The sequence below is a fragment of the Carassius gibelio genome, chromosome A19, assembly GCF_023724105.1.
Source record: "Carassius gibelio isolate Cgi1373 ecotype wild population from Czech Republic chromosome A19, carGib1.2-hapl.c, whole genome shotgun sequence".
NCBI lineage: Eukaryota > Metazoa > Chordata > Actinopteri > Cypriniformes > Cyprinidae > Carassius > Carassius gibelio.
In genome coordinates, this window is record NC_068389.1 from 10,079,871 (window position 1) to 10,096,486 (window position 16,616).

The 16,616-nt window shown below is 38.0% G+C and overlaps 1 protein-coding gene across 3 annotated transcripts in view; it reads right to left on the minus strand.

The window, feature by feature from the left end:
• The window catches only part of LOC127935685 (gamma-aminobutyric acid type B receptor subunit 1-like), a 106,729-nt gene that overhangs the window by 33,031 nt on the left and 57,082 nt on the right, over positions 1-16,616 (minus strand). For 2 of the 3 annotated variants that reach the window (XM_052533781.1, XM_052533780.1), the window contains exons 7-12: positions 14,613-14,773; positions 10,745-10,879; positions 8,979-9,149; positions 3,263-3,364; positions 1,833-1,898; positions 1,507-1,698 (exon numbers count right to left, since the gene is read on the minus strand). In XM_052533781.1, coding sequence (XP_052389741.1) covers positions 1,507-1,698; positions 1,833-1,898; positions 3,263-3,364; positions 8,979-9,149; positions 10,745-10,879; positions 14,613-14,773 — 827 coding nt within the window. Of the gene's footprint in view, positions 1-1,506; positions 1,699-1,832; positions 1,899-3,262; positions 3,365-8,978; positions 9,150-10,744; positions 10,880-14,612; positions 16,031-16,616 lie in introns of those variants that run through there. The other variant, XM_052533782.1, reaches the window with a different exon arrangement.

The window sequence follows — 16,616 nt, forward strand, 5'->3', positions numbered from 1 at the left end:
ACACACACACACACACTGAAGATGTTCCATGTCATTAAGGAGGAACTGGGAAAAGAAATAGAGTTGGCACGCTCTTATTGTGGAGGCATATGAAAACTGATTTCTTTGACATTTTTCACACCTTATAGAAACAGCTGAGGCACCTTCCTCACTTCAAACAGGTGCGTTTTAGGAAATGAGCCAAGCAGTAGATGGGCATCTGGTGATTGCTTGATGCAAATGGACAGTCGAGAAAGTGAGCGCATGTGTGCGGATAGAAACTGCATGTCAAAAAGCATTTTGGCTCTCTTAAAATTACACCCTTAAAGTGGGGACGGTAAAGCGAGGATGAGGGGAACAAATTATGGTGATGCTGAGCCAATTTAGCATGGCCATCTTATTACAAATGGGCCTGTCCAACATGACAGTTTTTTACGTCAGATGTGAGCATAGGTGTCTGGATACATGCCCAGATTGCTCCGGTTCCAGGAAAACAGCAGGGACATATGCGTCAAGCCCATTCCCAGCACAGAGCACCGGAGTTGGGTGGGCTCCAGACAGCACCCCCCGGAGCTCACACTTGACCATCCTGCTCTCCCAGGGGAACAGCGGTGGGACCTGAGCGCACTGACCCCTACGTGACTCTTCGGGTTTTCAGATCTGAGAATAGTGCATACACATCTAAAGATATGACGGTAGGTTATGGGCTGTTCCCAGTGAGGGAACGGAGTTAGATATCTAAACAGAATGAAGCTTGTGTATGCCACGCTAATCCGAGGATGATGTCATTGTAAAGCGTGCAGCATATGGGACGATACGGGACACTGGTGGACAGTCATTATGGGATTTTCATTGACCGATGAGGACATGTGGAGAGCAGGGTGGCTGATGGCTAACAGACACAGAATATACAGTAATTCACTGATGCCAAATAAGAGAAAATACAGAAATGCTGAAAAAGAATGGAACTTCAAAATCCAGTTGCTAGGTGGTGGCTTGCTATCTCAAGTCAAAAAAGCCCACCCAACTGTTAATATATATGTCTCTGTTATATTCTGATCAATAGACAGATATGGCTTATGTTCCTTTGGAAACACGGTTCTGCGATGGGATAAAAAAATGTAAAAAGGTATTTGCGACTTTTTATCTTGCAATTCTGCCTTTTTCTCGCCAGTACAAGTTTATATTGCAAAAAACTGACATTTTCTTGCACCTGCGAGTTTATATCTCGCTTAATTCTCGGAAAAAGAGTCTAGAATTGTGAGAAAAAAGTTTCAATTACCTGCTCTATTTTTTATTCAGTGGTCGAAATTAGCTTTCATATGCTCTTCTAATATAAGCTAAAAAAAAAGTTTTCCCATTCTAACATCCGACAGGCAAAAAAAAAAAAAAAAAAGATATCATAAGTCCGATTAATAGCTTTATGAATTGAAATGGCATTCAAGTCCACAGTACAAATGTGGCACAGACTGGGCCTGGCCACAGGACACAAAACTGGAAACAAAAAGATTATTCAGGCCCACTCACCAGGTTCGAGGCCCCTCGCACTGTCTCCGGATTGAGCATGACTATCTCAGTGGTCACATGACCCTCCACAGCTTCTGTCATCTGCTCCACAGTGCAGTTGATGGATGGATCTTTGATCTTGAACCAGTTGTCAGCATACCAGCCAATCAGAAACCACACATATTTTTTCCCATACAGCTTCTCCTTATAGACCTGCAGTTGGGTAGTGTGAAACTTAGGCTTAGGAAACGACTTGAGCCAAGAATGAAAAATGAAGAGAAACACCACATCTCCCCTTTGACATTGACAAAGATGAATAATGCTCAGCTGGATGGCTGATTACCAACCTCACAAAACACTTTCCTGGCTTCCGTTTCGTAAAACAGGCCCACAATGATGCGAGCATCTTGCCGCTGTAGGAGCAGAGCGAGAATTGAGGATTAGAACAAAGCAATGAATGCAACAATTTGCAAAAGTTAGTGAATTAGCATCAGAGGAAGGTTTGAGAGTGCTACTATGCATAACACTGCAGTAATACTGTAGTAATTCTGGCTTGGACAAGCAGTCCAATCAGTGCTACTTCGCCCTCTCAGCAGTGTGCTGTATTCCAGGTTACCATGGTTCCTCTGGTGGTACTCCATTTATCTTGTGCACCAAAACTAGGGCGGCACACATGGCAGGCCTTTGCTAAACAGGCAGCCAGGGGCCCAGCCATCACTGGAGATAGCAGGATGGGGGAGGCGAGAGGACTGGGGGGAACATATCATCTGACCCATGTTCCAATTAAAATGATTCTCCTCAAGAATGAGATCAGATCCCACACTGTTGTATTTTACTCCTGGACTTTGACTCAGATAGCAATACAGGTGTGTGTGTTTGTGTTTTTGGGGGAATCTTTAAAGTGACAAAAAAACCTAAATAAATAAATACTGTTTAAAGAAAACACAGCTTCCTAAACACATTTCCCACAAATCCTCATACAGCTGAAATTTAGCTATAAGCTAAGACTGTAAAATACATCAATTAATTTAGTAAAATATCCCTGTATAAATAAACAAACAAAACAAAACATTAAAAAATGTAAAGTAATATTTTGTGTTGTTCAAAAAATAAATAAAATCACTATATGATACATTATTTTATTCTTTAAAAGTAATATTATTATTATTATTTTTTTGTCTAAGTTTTGTTTGCTTATCTATTTATATATTAATAAAATAATATAGGTGATAATATTCATTGGGAAATGTTGAATTATTTATTAAAAAATCATTGTATTATGGCTTTACTATAATACTGTAATACTAGAGAATTATAGAAAAAATGCAATTCAAACATCTGGAAGCAATACAGTAATGAGCGTCATGAAAATAACGCCACAATCTTGAAAACAGGCTTAAAAATATGACCTAATCATGCGTTAATATAATTTTTGTTTTTATTCATCTGCTTTTGTGGTGAAATGAAACCTTGTACCCATTTTCGATAGATTTAATCTATTATGGAAAAAGTTTTATTCAATGATAAGCAGCTCTGCTAAAGACAGTAGCGGCAGTTCAATGTTGATTCAGTTCAGTTCAATGACAGTATCAGTGTTGCAGTATTCATCAATTCTGAAAAAATTTGATTTATCTTTAAGGCAGAAGACAATAGTGTTCAGTTTAAGTTTTGTTCTCATCCACTAGTGTCAGTGCAGTCAAACTGATGATATTACTGAACATTAAATGTGTGTTTGGCATCTGTATGAGAATTGTTAGATGAGTGAAAGTGAAAGCACCTTGAGGTTCTTGACGGCGACAGCAGGATCCGTGAGGAAACTCTGCCTCACGCTGATCTCAATGCCTGCCTCCTTCACCCTCTGCTCTAGATCATCCAGAGTCTGAGAAAGAGGGAGAAAGAACGAGATTAAAGGAGAACAGGGAAAGAGAGGGAGGGAAAGTAAAGAGCATAGAGATGAGAAAAACATCTGCAGATAGACGGGAGGTGAAAAGCCAAGAGACGGGAAAGAATATTATTGCGGCAGAAAGGCAGAGATAAGACAAGCATGGAGAAAGAAAATGAGGGAAGAAAGAAAATTAGAAAGAGACTGGCAGATTTAATTTCTTTTTGTTGGGACTTGTTTACTGTTTACCATCCTGTGTGTATCAATAAAACAAGCGTGTAAAATTTAATAAAGTCCATATAACCTCAGGCTGCAGCAGGAAACAAAGAAACTGAGCTGAGCTTACATCAGCTACAGCCCACAATCCACATCCCAGACATTGTCTTCGACAGCACACAGATACATTACAGATAGCATACAAAACAACATGCTATACACTGCTAAAACCTCAGTTATGTAAAACACAGCCTGTCTGGGTTGCAAAACATTCAAGCATTCACTCCATAGAGTTTTGGTAAGGATTGTGTCTTCCCACACTAGAAGAAAAAAATGCTGTTTGTAATGCGATGAAATCTAGCCAAGATGTTAACCTAAATCAAAGGAGATCCTTTCTTGTAAAAAAAACGCATGCTATTATCAGATCACATTAGCCAGAAGTAGGGTGGTTTCAATGTGGGGGGGGGGGTTCAATTTGATTCAAAAAGTGTTTTTTTGCTCATTCAGAATCTGATCTGAATCTTGATCTGAATCAATCACAAAAATACTTGGTTCGTTTAACAACCATTCGAATTGTTTATACGCATATATAGAATTCTTTAAAGGGTTAGTTCAACCAAAAATGAAAATTAAGCCATAAATTACTACATCCTAGGTGTACTGTATATGACTTTCTTTTTTCAGACGAAATTTAAAAGTGGTATAATGCCACTCAGCGTGTGTTGCACTGCATCGGTCCTTGAGAAGTTTAATAAAAAGCTCATTTATTAATGGCTCACATGGCTCCGAGGGATGAACAGAGGCCTCCTTTAGGGAATCAATGTGTTTTTGTAAGAAAAATATCCATATTAAAAACGTTATAATCACTTTAATCTAGCTTGCGCTCACAGTTGTAAACGAAGCATTTCCAGGGGAATGACGTACGAGGTCAACTTTGCGCATGCGCCATTCAGAAGTGACGCATGTGTAAATGCAAGGGAAAGATCAATACAACTAATTAGAAGTACAAAATGAGGATTTGTAAAGAAGAATATTGGAAGATTTCGATATATAAGCCAAAAAGGATCTGGTTTCACTTTGATAAAGTAAGGAAATTTTGCTTCATTTGATCCTGTTAACAAACGTTGGTTTTCACAAGACTCACCGGCGCATGTGCAACACTGACCTTATACGTGATTCCCCCAGAACTGCTTCTATTTTACCATGACAGTAAACAGTAGCTTGGTTTACATGGACCCTACTAATCCGATCGTATTAAGACTCTAGAAGCACAACGAGAATAAAAAGTCACATGTAAACACATCAACTGGATTGAATTACCCAGATCCGGCAAAAATTTCAATTGGATTGTAAGCGGTGGTTTATTCCTTTTGTAATCCGAGCGAGGACATATAAACACTTTATCGGATTGAAAATCGAAACTGGAAAGTACCGAGTACATGTGCAGGGATGTAAAAATAGCGTAATGAGGTATGACGCATGGAACAAGCTTTTCTTTCTGGTGAATAAATTGTAATAAATTATTGTTTAATCATCACAAGTGGAGCAGCGCAACATTCCACCAGTCCTTGTTTAAGACACTCATCTTCCTGGGTGCAGGAAGTGGCACTTTTACTGTTTTATAAAATAAGCAGTACTGCACCTCAGTTCATGTGCTGGTCGTCACTTAATCAGAACCCAGAGTAGGTAAATATCACATGTGACAACAGCTGGAAACTCTGTATATTCATGCAGTTTGCGCATGTCAACAGATTAAATCCGATCAGAAGCTTTTAACATATAAATTAATGCACATATCAACCCATTCACTTATTCAGTGTCATGTAAACACTACCTTCGGATGAATTCCGATGGAAGCAAAAAGTGTCCATGTAAACATATCTAGATTAAAGTGATCATTACATTTTGAATATGGATATTTTTCTTACCAAAACGCATCGATTCACTACAGAAAACCTTTGTTCAGCCCCAGTGGAGTCATGTGAGCCACTTTGTTTTAATGGATGTGCTCTTTATTAAACTTCTCATGGACCGATGGAGTGCAACACCCGCTGAGTTGCATCAAACAGCTTGAAAGATCAAAGACAAATTTAAAAATAACTCTAACTGGATTCATATGAAAGAAGAAAGTCATATACACCTAGGCTTACTTCAAGTTAAGTAATTTATGAGCCAATTTTCATTTTGGGGTAAACTAACCCTTTAAAGGCCCCCTGTGGTCTTTAAAGAGATCAGTCTCTGGTTCAAACATATAACTGAATTAGTCTAACATTGATTCTTGCCATTGTGTATCGTTTATTACCTAAGTTAACTGAGTGCAAGTGGAGCATGTCCGAGCTGATGCGATTAAATGGAGGCATGGACTAATATGCATATTCATTTTCCTATACTAAAAGACTGAGGGAAAGGTGTAGAGTTATATTCAAGCCATTTAAATGCATGAAGAAAGGGATAAAGTAAAAAAAAAAATATTTTTTTAAGTAAAAAATAAGGGATAAAATTTGTAAGTCATTGCATCATTACCTCATCTGCAAGTTGCTTTGGATAAAGTGACTGTTAAATTATTAAAATTCAATATAGTGACTAATTGCCTTAATCTTAGTCAGGAAAAAGACGGCAAACTACACCAGCTTAAGGCCACATACTGTATAATTATAAAGAGAGAAGCAATATCAACTGACTTTAACCCTCTGGAGTCGATTAACGCGTATACGCGTTATGAGTCATTTTCTCCTGATAACCCCGAAAAGAACTTTAATTACACTTTCAGTTTTAGTCGTACACATAAGAGCAATACATCAATCGAATCTGTAAAGGGTCTACTTTTCTTGTATGCAGACATAATAACAACAAAACTTTGTTCATTTATAAAATAAAGATAACAAACAAGGTGTGCTGTCTGCAGCCGCGGTCTGTGCTGATCTTTATTTACAAACACGTCATTAAAATGAACTGTAACTCAGCAAATACTCAAAGAAGAGACATGAGAGAGATATCTATAGAAAGCTTGACATGTCTACCTTTAAACTAAACAAGTGCTGCCGAAAACAAATATTCTGTGATAAAGTAATCCATATGAAAACAATGCAATGTCCGTTTTTCACGTCTCCCTTCATTATCTTCTAATGTGACCACGCCCCCGCGCTGAACGCTCTATTCAGATTCTAATGTTTCACTGAAGCGTGCGGCTTGTATACGCCACACAACAGAAGACAATGCAGCCAGACTGTTCTTCAAGGTTTTTTATTTTACTGTTTGCTTCGTGATGAGAGGAATAAGAAATAATTCACCCCAAAAAGATGTGATGAGGATTACCTGTGAATTTGAGATTTGGATTTCCTCAGAAAAAAAAGAATGAAGCACTTTATTCAGCAGAGATCATAAACATGAGTAAGTTACTTTTTATTTATTTATATACTTGTACTAGTTTTCACATAACGTGTAACATTTTACTAGTTAGACTTTTTCCAAACTATAATTCCTGACTAAATGTATAATCAAGTGAAACATTATTAAGTTTCAATAACAATATACACTACTACTGCAGGTTAGGGATGTATATTGTCATTCCTTACCTACTTATTTGTATTTTTTTTTATTGTGTTTTTTGTTCTGTCGCTGTCATTCTGTTGCACTGCAGAGCTTCTGTCACGAAAAAAAATTCCTCGAATGTGTAAACATACCTGGCAATAAAGTAGCCTGACTACGTCAGACTTCCTACTTCCGCTCAATTTCATTTAGCTTCTGTACTCAGTCTGATACAGCGTCAGAGCTTTCTGTTTGCCACCGGTCTGGAAACAGCCGGGCCAATCAACGAACAGAGGGCGGGCTGAGAGCCGTGACGTAGATGCTAAGCGCCGAGTTTTACATTGTAGGTTAGAGAAATCGAAAACCGAAACGACCGTGGAAATGGGAAACGAGACACGGGATGCAATTTGCTCTGTTATGGAGAACATTCAACTCTTTTTCAAAATGCAAAAGTCGTTTACAGCAATGTTCTCTCCGGTATTTCGCTCGCATCATCATGTGTTAACAACAGGTTTACAGTGGAAGTTCAATCATAGATTTGAGTTCGATGCATGATGTCTGTGCTTCGATGCGGCTGTACAGTCGCATAACATACGTCATAACTAAACGTATCTGATTGGCTACGGGAAACCAAAGATTTTAAACTTCAGACAAGCGCCCCCTAGCGAGAGAGAAAACACTTCTCTATTATGCCATTCCAGACTCTGTCTATGAAGCAAAGTGAAGTAGCAGAGTCTGGTATTACCAGGCTAGCAATAAAGCTCATTCTGATTCTGATTCTGATACTATACCATTCAAAAGCTTGATGTAAATAATATAAATGTAACAAATAAATGTATATGTAACAAATGTAACAAACAATGCTGTTTTTTCAATTTATCCCCCCAAAAAACTGAAAAAATATATTCTCAGCTCTTTTCAACATTAATAATAATAATAATAATAATAATAATAATAATAATAATTTTTTACATTTAATTTAATTTAATAATAATCACTTTCTGTTCACGTGCTTCGGATGTGTCGCTCAGAAAACCCTTTTTCAGAAGTTTGCACTGATATGGGTTTAAAAAAGCATGCAAATACACTTTCGGCATGATAAGACATGATAATCTAAACCAAACAGATGTTATCCGAGGCACAAGCTGTAAGGGCTCAGCCCTATTCTGGAAAAGAGGAGCTGAAACTTCACAGACACATTCTGGGGACAACTGAGACTTGTATTACATCTTGTAAACATTTATTTAATATGTGCTTATTTTATTTATTGTACAGTGCTACTTTAATACATTATGATTCCTACAACTGTTTTAGCATTTAAAATTAATTATTGACCAACCAAAACAATTCACGATTTAAAATTAATATTTTAGGTCAAGATCAATGCAAATGGAATTTGCAATAACAAACATGGTGAATCGAAGAAAATGTTGTCATAATGTTGCATTAAAATTTTATAATCCAGCTCTGAAACAATTTTTTTTTTTTTTTTTTGCTGACATCATAAAGGCTGCCTGTTTTTTCAACCACAATACTAAGTGCAAACTCTGGTATGAAATGCCGACCTGACATGATCCAGGATGAAATCATGTCACGCCCTACATTTTTGTCTTCACTGAATATGCTGATTCACTTGGAAATAAACATACATTTAAAATTTGTCACATTATAGAAGTTAACTGGGTTTTGAATGTCATTTCATGCTTTAATGACAATTGCATAACTGTATGCATGCATAACTATGAGGAGAAGGACTTTGGACCAATGGGGTTTAAGTGTGGATGAGGCTACCCAACACAAGTCTGCAAGCTTTTCGTTGCATGGTTAATGCTTTTAAAACATCTGTACTTGTATATATCTTACTCACAGAGGTGAAGACTTCAGTGGTCTGCTGGATGGTGGCGATCTTGGTCCACTTCCACTTCTGGAAGAGCTGCACTCGGGTGGGGTTGTGCAATGTGGCTGAGGGGTGTGTGCGGAAGAAGGTGGGGAAACGCTGACGGTTGGACAGTGCTGGTGAACTGGATCCGTAGGACAACTGCAAGCAAGTATCAATGGTTCATGAGAAATGAGCACTAGAAATACATTCACACATTTCCACTGTACAGACACCGAGACCTTCGAAGGAAAATTAGAAACAAGCTAGTGAAGAAAAATGTGCGATAAAACCACCTGCAGGAAAACCAGTACCCAAGGCACTAAATTATCTCCTGTTAGGTTAATCACAGTTCACTCAGAACAGCTTTACTTAACATTGGGGGATGTAGTGTGTAAGAAAAGCATGCAAAGCTGTGATAAAAAGTTTAAATCCAAAACACAGGTGTAAAATGAATGAAAAAAGAGGTTGACATTTCAACATTTCCTGTTTTATGTTAATCAGGCAGTCAAATCAGATGACAGCAGAGGGGTTATAAATATTTTTCCAATAACTCACTGTCATTCACAGATGCAGTGAGACGTCGTTGAGTGACAGGTCTGCTGAGGGGGTGGAAAAAGGGAGGGTTTCGAGGCCAGCAGGGGGATATATAGGTCAAAACTCATATGTGAAGAGAAAAAGCTCTCAACAGATATAAAAATAGAACAGGGCATGAAAAATAAAGAGACTGATTTTCAAAAAATAAAAAATAAAAATAAAAGATGAGGCAGTGAGAGTGCACAAGCCATAAGCTAAATAAAATGACAAATGTCTGGAAGCCATTTCACTGATTTCGGGAATTTGAACGAAAGTGTTCTGAAATGAGAATGCATTTAGCTCATTTTCACTGTGGCATAACCTTTTCAGGGATTAGACCTGTTGGAGAGTTCAGTTTGTGATGTACAGAATCATACAGAAGTCAGAAAAACTTAATGCTGGTGTCTACAGGTATGTTCACCTCTTTAATGTTTTTATTTGTTTTATGTATGTCAATGATCATGTTAATATAGTGTGATTAATTCTGAACACATCATATGTTTTATTTAATTCTGAGTACATATAATTCATACACATCCTGTCTGATCATCCTCTTTATCTCAGAAGGACTGACAAACTCAAGCTGTGGACTGTAATTCAGTGATTGTCTTACAGTATGTTCAATAATATGAGACAAAAAAAAACAAATAATATATTAACTTTTCACAATAATGCATTCTTTCAACAACAACAAAAAAAAACTTTTGGCATGGTAGTGTACTGTATATGTTTTTAGGTATAATTTTATAAATGTATGCATGCATTCACAGAATCTCCAAGACTTCAAATAATGAAACACGTATTCTAAGTTAAAAGAAACTTTGAAAGTTATATTTCCCAAAACAATCGAAAGTGAGAAGCTATAATTAATTTCATAACTCTTGTGTATTTTCTCTACATCCTTGCAACAAACAATCCCTGTTGAAATCTATGCATTCACATCCTTTTAATCTCATCTTTTAGTATTAAACCTATAACTTTTTGGATCCCTGATATCTAACCGCTAGGCTGAATCACCTCATTTCTACAGTATTGCTTTCACTTCCCCGTCTGAAATTTTAAATGCAAATAAAAAATTTTCATCACTTTAATAAACCTTGAGTTTTTCCCCAACATCCTTGCATTGACATCTCATCAGTGAACATTCAAAGCGAATGAGATCTGATGAAGAGAAAGCCCACCACTATGAGGTTCCACATGCGCGCGGCTTCGGCCACCAGTGTGGACACAGAGCTGCAGCCTGGCATCAGGACGATCTTTATGGGCTCCGTGTACAGCAGGTCATACAGCAGCTTCGTGGCCTCACCAGGATCACACTGAAAGCAGAGAGAAAAACCCTTTTAAATGCATAATCTATATTCAGATTTGAAGCACAGCTGTCACTATTCATGAGGCATTTTGCCACTCCATGCTCAAAACTGCACACCTCGATAAAAATAAATAAATAAATAAATAAAAATAATTCACACTGTATTCTTCTCTGCTACAGTATATAGGAAAATGACTTCATTTCATACTGAATCACTTAAGTAGAGATATATCTGCATGGGAAAGCATAACAGCAAACATGGAAAAATCAATAAATACTGTACATAATGTACAGGAAACCTAATTGTAACCTGATTGTCCTTGTATTATATATGTTGTATGGTATTATTGGGCCCCCTCCTAAAAGCTTTTAATAGCTTCTTTGGGGTCTCCCCTTTTTTCACACATTAACCTTTCTATAACTATTGTAATTTTGTCTTTAAAATGATGACGTGTGTGAAAGAAATAAAGCAATCAATCAAAAAACAGCCCAAGCCTTCCAAGGACACATGCATTTGTTCATACACAGACCAACAAACAATGTTTGTTTGCTAAACGTGGATTCTCATCAGTCTTTAACCTGACGCTGACAATCAGCATCTTTTTTCCCCCAATTTGTCTTAAAATTACTGTCAATGAAAAATCAGTATCTCATTTAAATGATGATAGTAGATTAAAGCCACAATTGATCATGTGTTGAGAGCAAACTTGCACAGTTGCAGCCAGTGGCCTTGAGAACAGCCAGAATTTCTAAAGCTGGGCTTTTGTTGTTTTGGGAACAAAGAACAGCTTAAACAGGAGCAAAAGCTATAAAGAATAAAAACAAACATGACTTTAACATGATTCAAGGCTTGATTGGTGCAATCTCTGAGCAGACTCTCTCCAGACTCCCTGGGGGTCGTCGGCAGAATCATATCCCCAGCACGGAGACTTTGTTTGGGCTCTGACTTTCCAACCCTGAGGGAAGCCATGCGTGAGCCTTACACTTTAAAAAGCACCTGGGTTCCACAAAATCAAAACAACTGCAAAAACTGAATTCTATTTTTTTCTTAAAAACAGAATAAAGATTATCCTGAAGATAGGAGGAACTTATTTAACAATATATTTGACTGATCATAAAAGGTTCTAAGAAACTACACAGAAAACAAGCCACATTTATGTAATTAAAATACAAATTTCTACTACAAAACTATTTTGTGATCTTTAAATTATACAGTAAAGACTTTTATAATGTTACAAAATATATTTCAAATAAATGCTGTCCTTGTATCAGTTCCTGCAAAAATATTAAGCAGCACAACAGTTTTCTACATTGATAATATTCAGAAATGTTTCTTGAACAGCAAATAAGCATATTAAAATGATTTCTGAAGGATCGTGTGACACTGAAGAAGACTGGAGTACAGTATGTCCACCCTATTTCATACTAGTTTTACTTTCTTTAACAAAAACCATGACATATGATAAAAAAATATTAATTAACAACCTTTTTCCATGAATAAGAAAAGATGACACTGACATCATTAAACACTATCTGTAACTATCTCAACATGCAATATCATTGAAGAACAAAGTCAAAGCAAAATATAGATTCAAAATTAAAAACTCCCTATATATAAAATCTCTTTATATTTTCTTCAACATAAAAGAGAAGAAATAATTTAGACCTCTAGGTTTTCATGCTTGAGGTTGCAAGATGTCAAGAATTTAAATCCCCCCATCACAGCTTTTCTCCAAAAAGGACACATTTTCTGCCTAGCGTTTACTTTCAATCTAGCAACCATACGCATGGTCTCTCTGTGGAAAAAGTTATGAATTATGATGAACTAAAATCAATGACAAAATGTTGGAGTTCAGTGATCTCCATTGTGATATTCTGCACAACTATGGTGCCAAGAAATATTAACTTTTTGTTGTTGTTATTTTAATAGGAAAACAAGAATATCATTTGGAATTATTGCAATTAATATTAGGATTTTCAGTGTTTTGTTTTTTGAGAGAAGCTTCTGAGATTTACTAGTTTTCATAATGTAGAGATTGTGTTAATATTACATTATATGATAATATAATAAATCAGGAAACTAGATGAGGTAAAAAAGTGCAGTATTTATGATGAAATTTCTCAAATGACAACAATCATGATCAGTAATCACAATTATAATTTTGAGCAAAATAATCATGGTTAGCAGTTTAACCATTATGCAGCATGACTAAAATTAAACATATTCATTGACTAAAACTAAAATTTCCAGACTTTGGGACTTGGGTCTAAACAAAAACAAAATATGATAAAAACTAAAAAGGGCATTTGAGACAGGCCCAGACTAAATTACAAAACAACTGACAAAATGAACTTTATGGACCCTTTTTACAGATGAGGTGTTTTTCTTCTTTTTTTTACCTATAAGAGTAAATGGGAATTTTAAAAATATATTTGTTGTAGTTTCTCTTCACTGCTCTACAGGTCCAGTCCATACTAATAAGCATGCCCCCCTCGTACCCTCCCCACACAGAGCCAAGGACAGCCCAGAACTACACTGAGCACAGGTTTAAGGAACATCTGGGTCTGAATATCTAAAACCCAACTCAGATGAAATGTTCCTGCTCGCCTTAAACCTCCTGATGACACAGCGCTTTCCTGCTCTCTAAATGTAGCTGTCCGTGGTGCTGAATCCTAATCAGACGCGGCTCTCTGCGTGAGAGTGTTTCTGTGTGCATGTATTCATTCGGATCCACAGGGGTTCTGAGTACATCCACCGACTGCTGGGGATCAGAAAAGATGCTCTCAATATGTCCGAGTGCAGACGGAAGAACGGGACTTCATACATCTATAGTCTCACACCAGCCAGCTAATTTCTCCCATTTATCCATCTGACTCTGTTTATGCAATAATCATAAATAACCATGCTTCTTTCTCTCTTTTGTCAAAGCAATCTGTGGCCTTATGTGTTTGTTTGAACAGCAGTGGTCTTGGAAACTGTTGTCATGCCAACCTCCACCCCCAGTCTCTCCTCCTTCTCCTGTATCTTTGAAGCGGGGTTCCAATGCAGACCTGTTCCGACCAATCACGGCGAAGCTCTTAGCAACACCGAACAGTCACAGGGAATTAACTGTTTGCGCTCTGCATGTATCTGTATGTCTTTTCTGTCTAAAACTCTGGCTTGCAATCTGCATATGTGTGTGTGTATGTTTGTGTGTGTGAGTGAGAGAGAGAGAGAGAGGCAGTTGGCATCTCTTGTGCGGGGGAGGAGGGACGCAGGTGGGAAAGATGGAGATAAGTAGAGAGAGAGTGAAGCCAATGGAAAGATATGAACAGGGAAAGCGGAAGGTATATTGGGCCACTATGCATAGATATTTTCCAGCAAACCTCAGGTGACAGCATAACTAATATGATGCTGTCAAAACATTCCTCTGTGCAGTTTTAATGAAGTCACACTGAATCAAGTACAAATTCCCATTTAAAGAACATTATGTTCATTAGCTTCCACCAAACCCCTATTAGCATACTACAGCTGACCTAATATGCTGTCGTAAAATGTAAATTTGCTCAGAAATCTCCTGTGAACACAAATCTTCAGCAAGCCACTGATAATGACTCTCCACACTGTCTGAATAAATAACATCAACAGCAAGTAAACACTCTTATGGAGTGACTAGTTCGGTGCACACTCAATTGCATGCTATCAAACAGTTTACATAATGGAAAGTAATTAAAGAGGCTCACATGCAGTGCTCACTTACCATACTGTCGTAGTAGATTAATTCAAGCTCATACTCCGGAAGAATATCCGCTCTCTTGTTCACCAGATCCAGGGCCATTTGGGCAGCAGGGAGACAAGCCTGGCCACCCGGCCATCCTCCGCTCATCGGGAACAGGGCTCCAATGTAGAGCTTCTTCTTGCCTAGAACCGGGCAGGACCAGGAGAACAGTAAAGTAAGGGTGGCCAAAACAAAGTAGGAAGTTGATACCAAGTGCCGTCCTCTGCTGTGATGCCAGGATAGTTTGGCCATAGTGGGCATGAGTGTGTGCCAACACAGTTTATGTTCTTGATGTTGTTTTACATTAAAGTTTTACTTATATATATATTGTATATATATTGGATAGTGTAAAGTTTAGTCTCCTTCAATACTGAAATTATTCATTCAAAATCTCACGCGAATGCTTACCCCGAACTCCTATATATATTTAATATACTTTTAGATGCACTAAAATCCACTTTTACATTTTCAGCTTGGATGCGTTTAAGACAAAAATCTAAACACAACATCGATGACGATTCAAAGGCATGTGGTTTAGATTTTTCTAAGTGACCTGACAAAACTATAAACTATATAAAAAACTATAAGCGTCGCGTTAACAGGTTCCGCGTACTGAACTATTGCGCACGCACAGCTCGTGAACGCTTAAAATGTACTAAGTTTCAAAGGTTCACCAAAGTTTTAAATAGCCGACATTAAGCTCGTGAACGCAACTGACGTTAAAAGTTAACGTGACGTTACAAAGAGTCTAAAGAAGCGGTTTAAAATGTAACAAGAGAGTACATCTACCCGAAATAACGTTAACGAGCGGGAGCGCTAAAAACAAAAACAATCTGTCGTTTCGTGCTGTAATCTATACTCACGCTTCTCCCGAACCCGGAACGAATCGAGCACAGAAATGAACGTTACGTGTTTGTTTATGGAAAGCGTCGCGTTATCCACGATCCACTGGAATCTTCTGCGCGCGTCTTTAATGAATTCGGAGTGAAACCCGATTAGCGCGATATATCTTTGTGGCTGAACGGTATAAAATCCAGTCAGGAAACAAAAGAAACGATAAACGAAGTCACGGCAGTGAGTGAGTGTGTTGTGTTCGTTGGATGCAGCAGGAGACTGAGTGAGACTGAGAGAGAGAGAGAGAGAGAGAGAGAGAGAGAGAGAGAGAGAGAGAGAGATGTGCTGGTTTATAGAGAGGCAGCGCGCGCGCGAGAGAGAGAATGTGTATGTATGTGCGTGTGAGAGAGAGAAAGTGTGAGAGAAAGAGAGCTGGAAACGAGTGTGTGTGTGTGAGAGAGAGAGTCGTAGATGTGTGGGTCTCATTTTCCTTCTCCGTTTCACAGAGCACTTTGAATTTACAACCTCTTAACACAACCACTCTGGTTTATTACCCACCCTTCTCCCCACCTCCTTTCCCGCCAACTACACCCAAACCATCAGATCCACATTTTTCTTTCTCTCACTGTCTATTGCTCGGAACCTAATTACAGACGTATTTTCATTCAATAACGTCTTCCTTCCCGCAATTGCATCCTTACATTCTCAGTCGCAGTTTAGTCTGATTTCATGTCACTCACATTTTGTTGTTGTTTTCCAATCAATATAAGGATTGGATGTATCCTGAACCATTCTAGACAAAAACCTGCTATACCCTACATTATGAATCACACGCTTCATTTCTCTCTCCCACACACCCTCATCTCCACTGCACCATCTATTTCCAAACTCCCAGCCACCGCTCACACTAATCCTGCACCTTGCAGCAGATACATCGTGGTAAACAGGATCCATAGAGGACTGGCTACATGTGCCCGACTGTAGTCTTCAATAATGTATCTCCAAACTGATGGTCTGACACCGATCCTTCGCTTCCTCTCTCTTCCTCACCTTCCCCCGAACCCAATGTTTTTCCACCGAGCTGAGTGCCATTTTTCTACACATCCATTGGTTTTGGTAACACATTCGCCCTCTCACTAATCCTGAGAGATG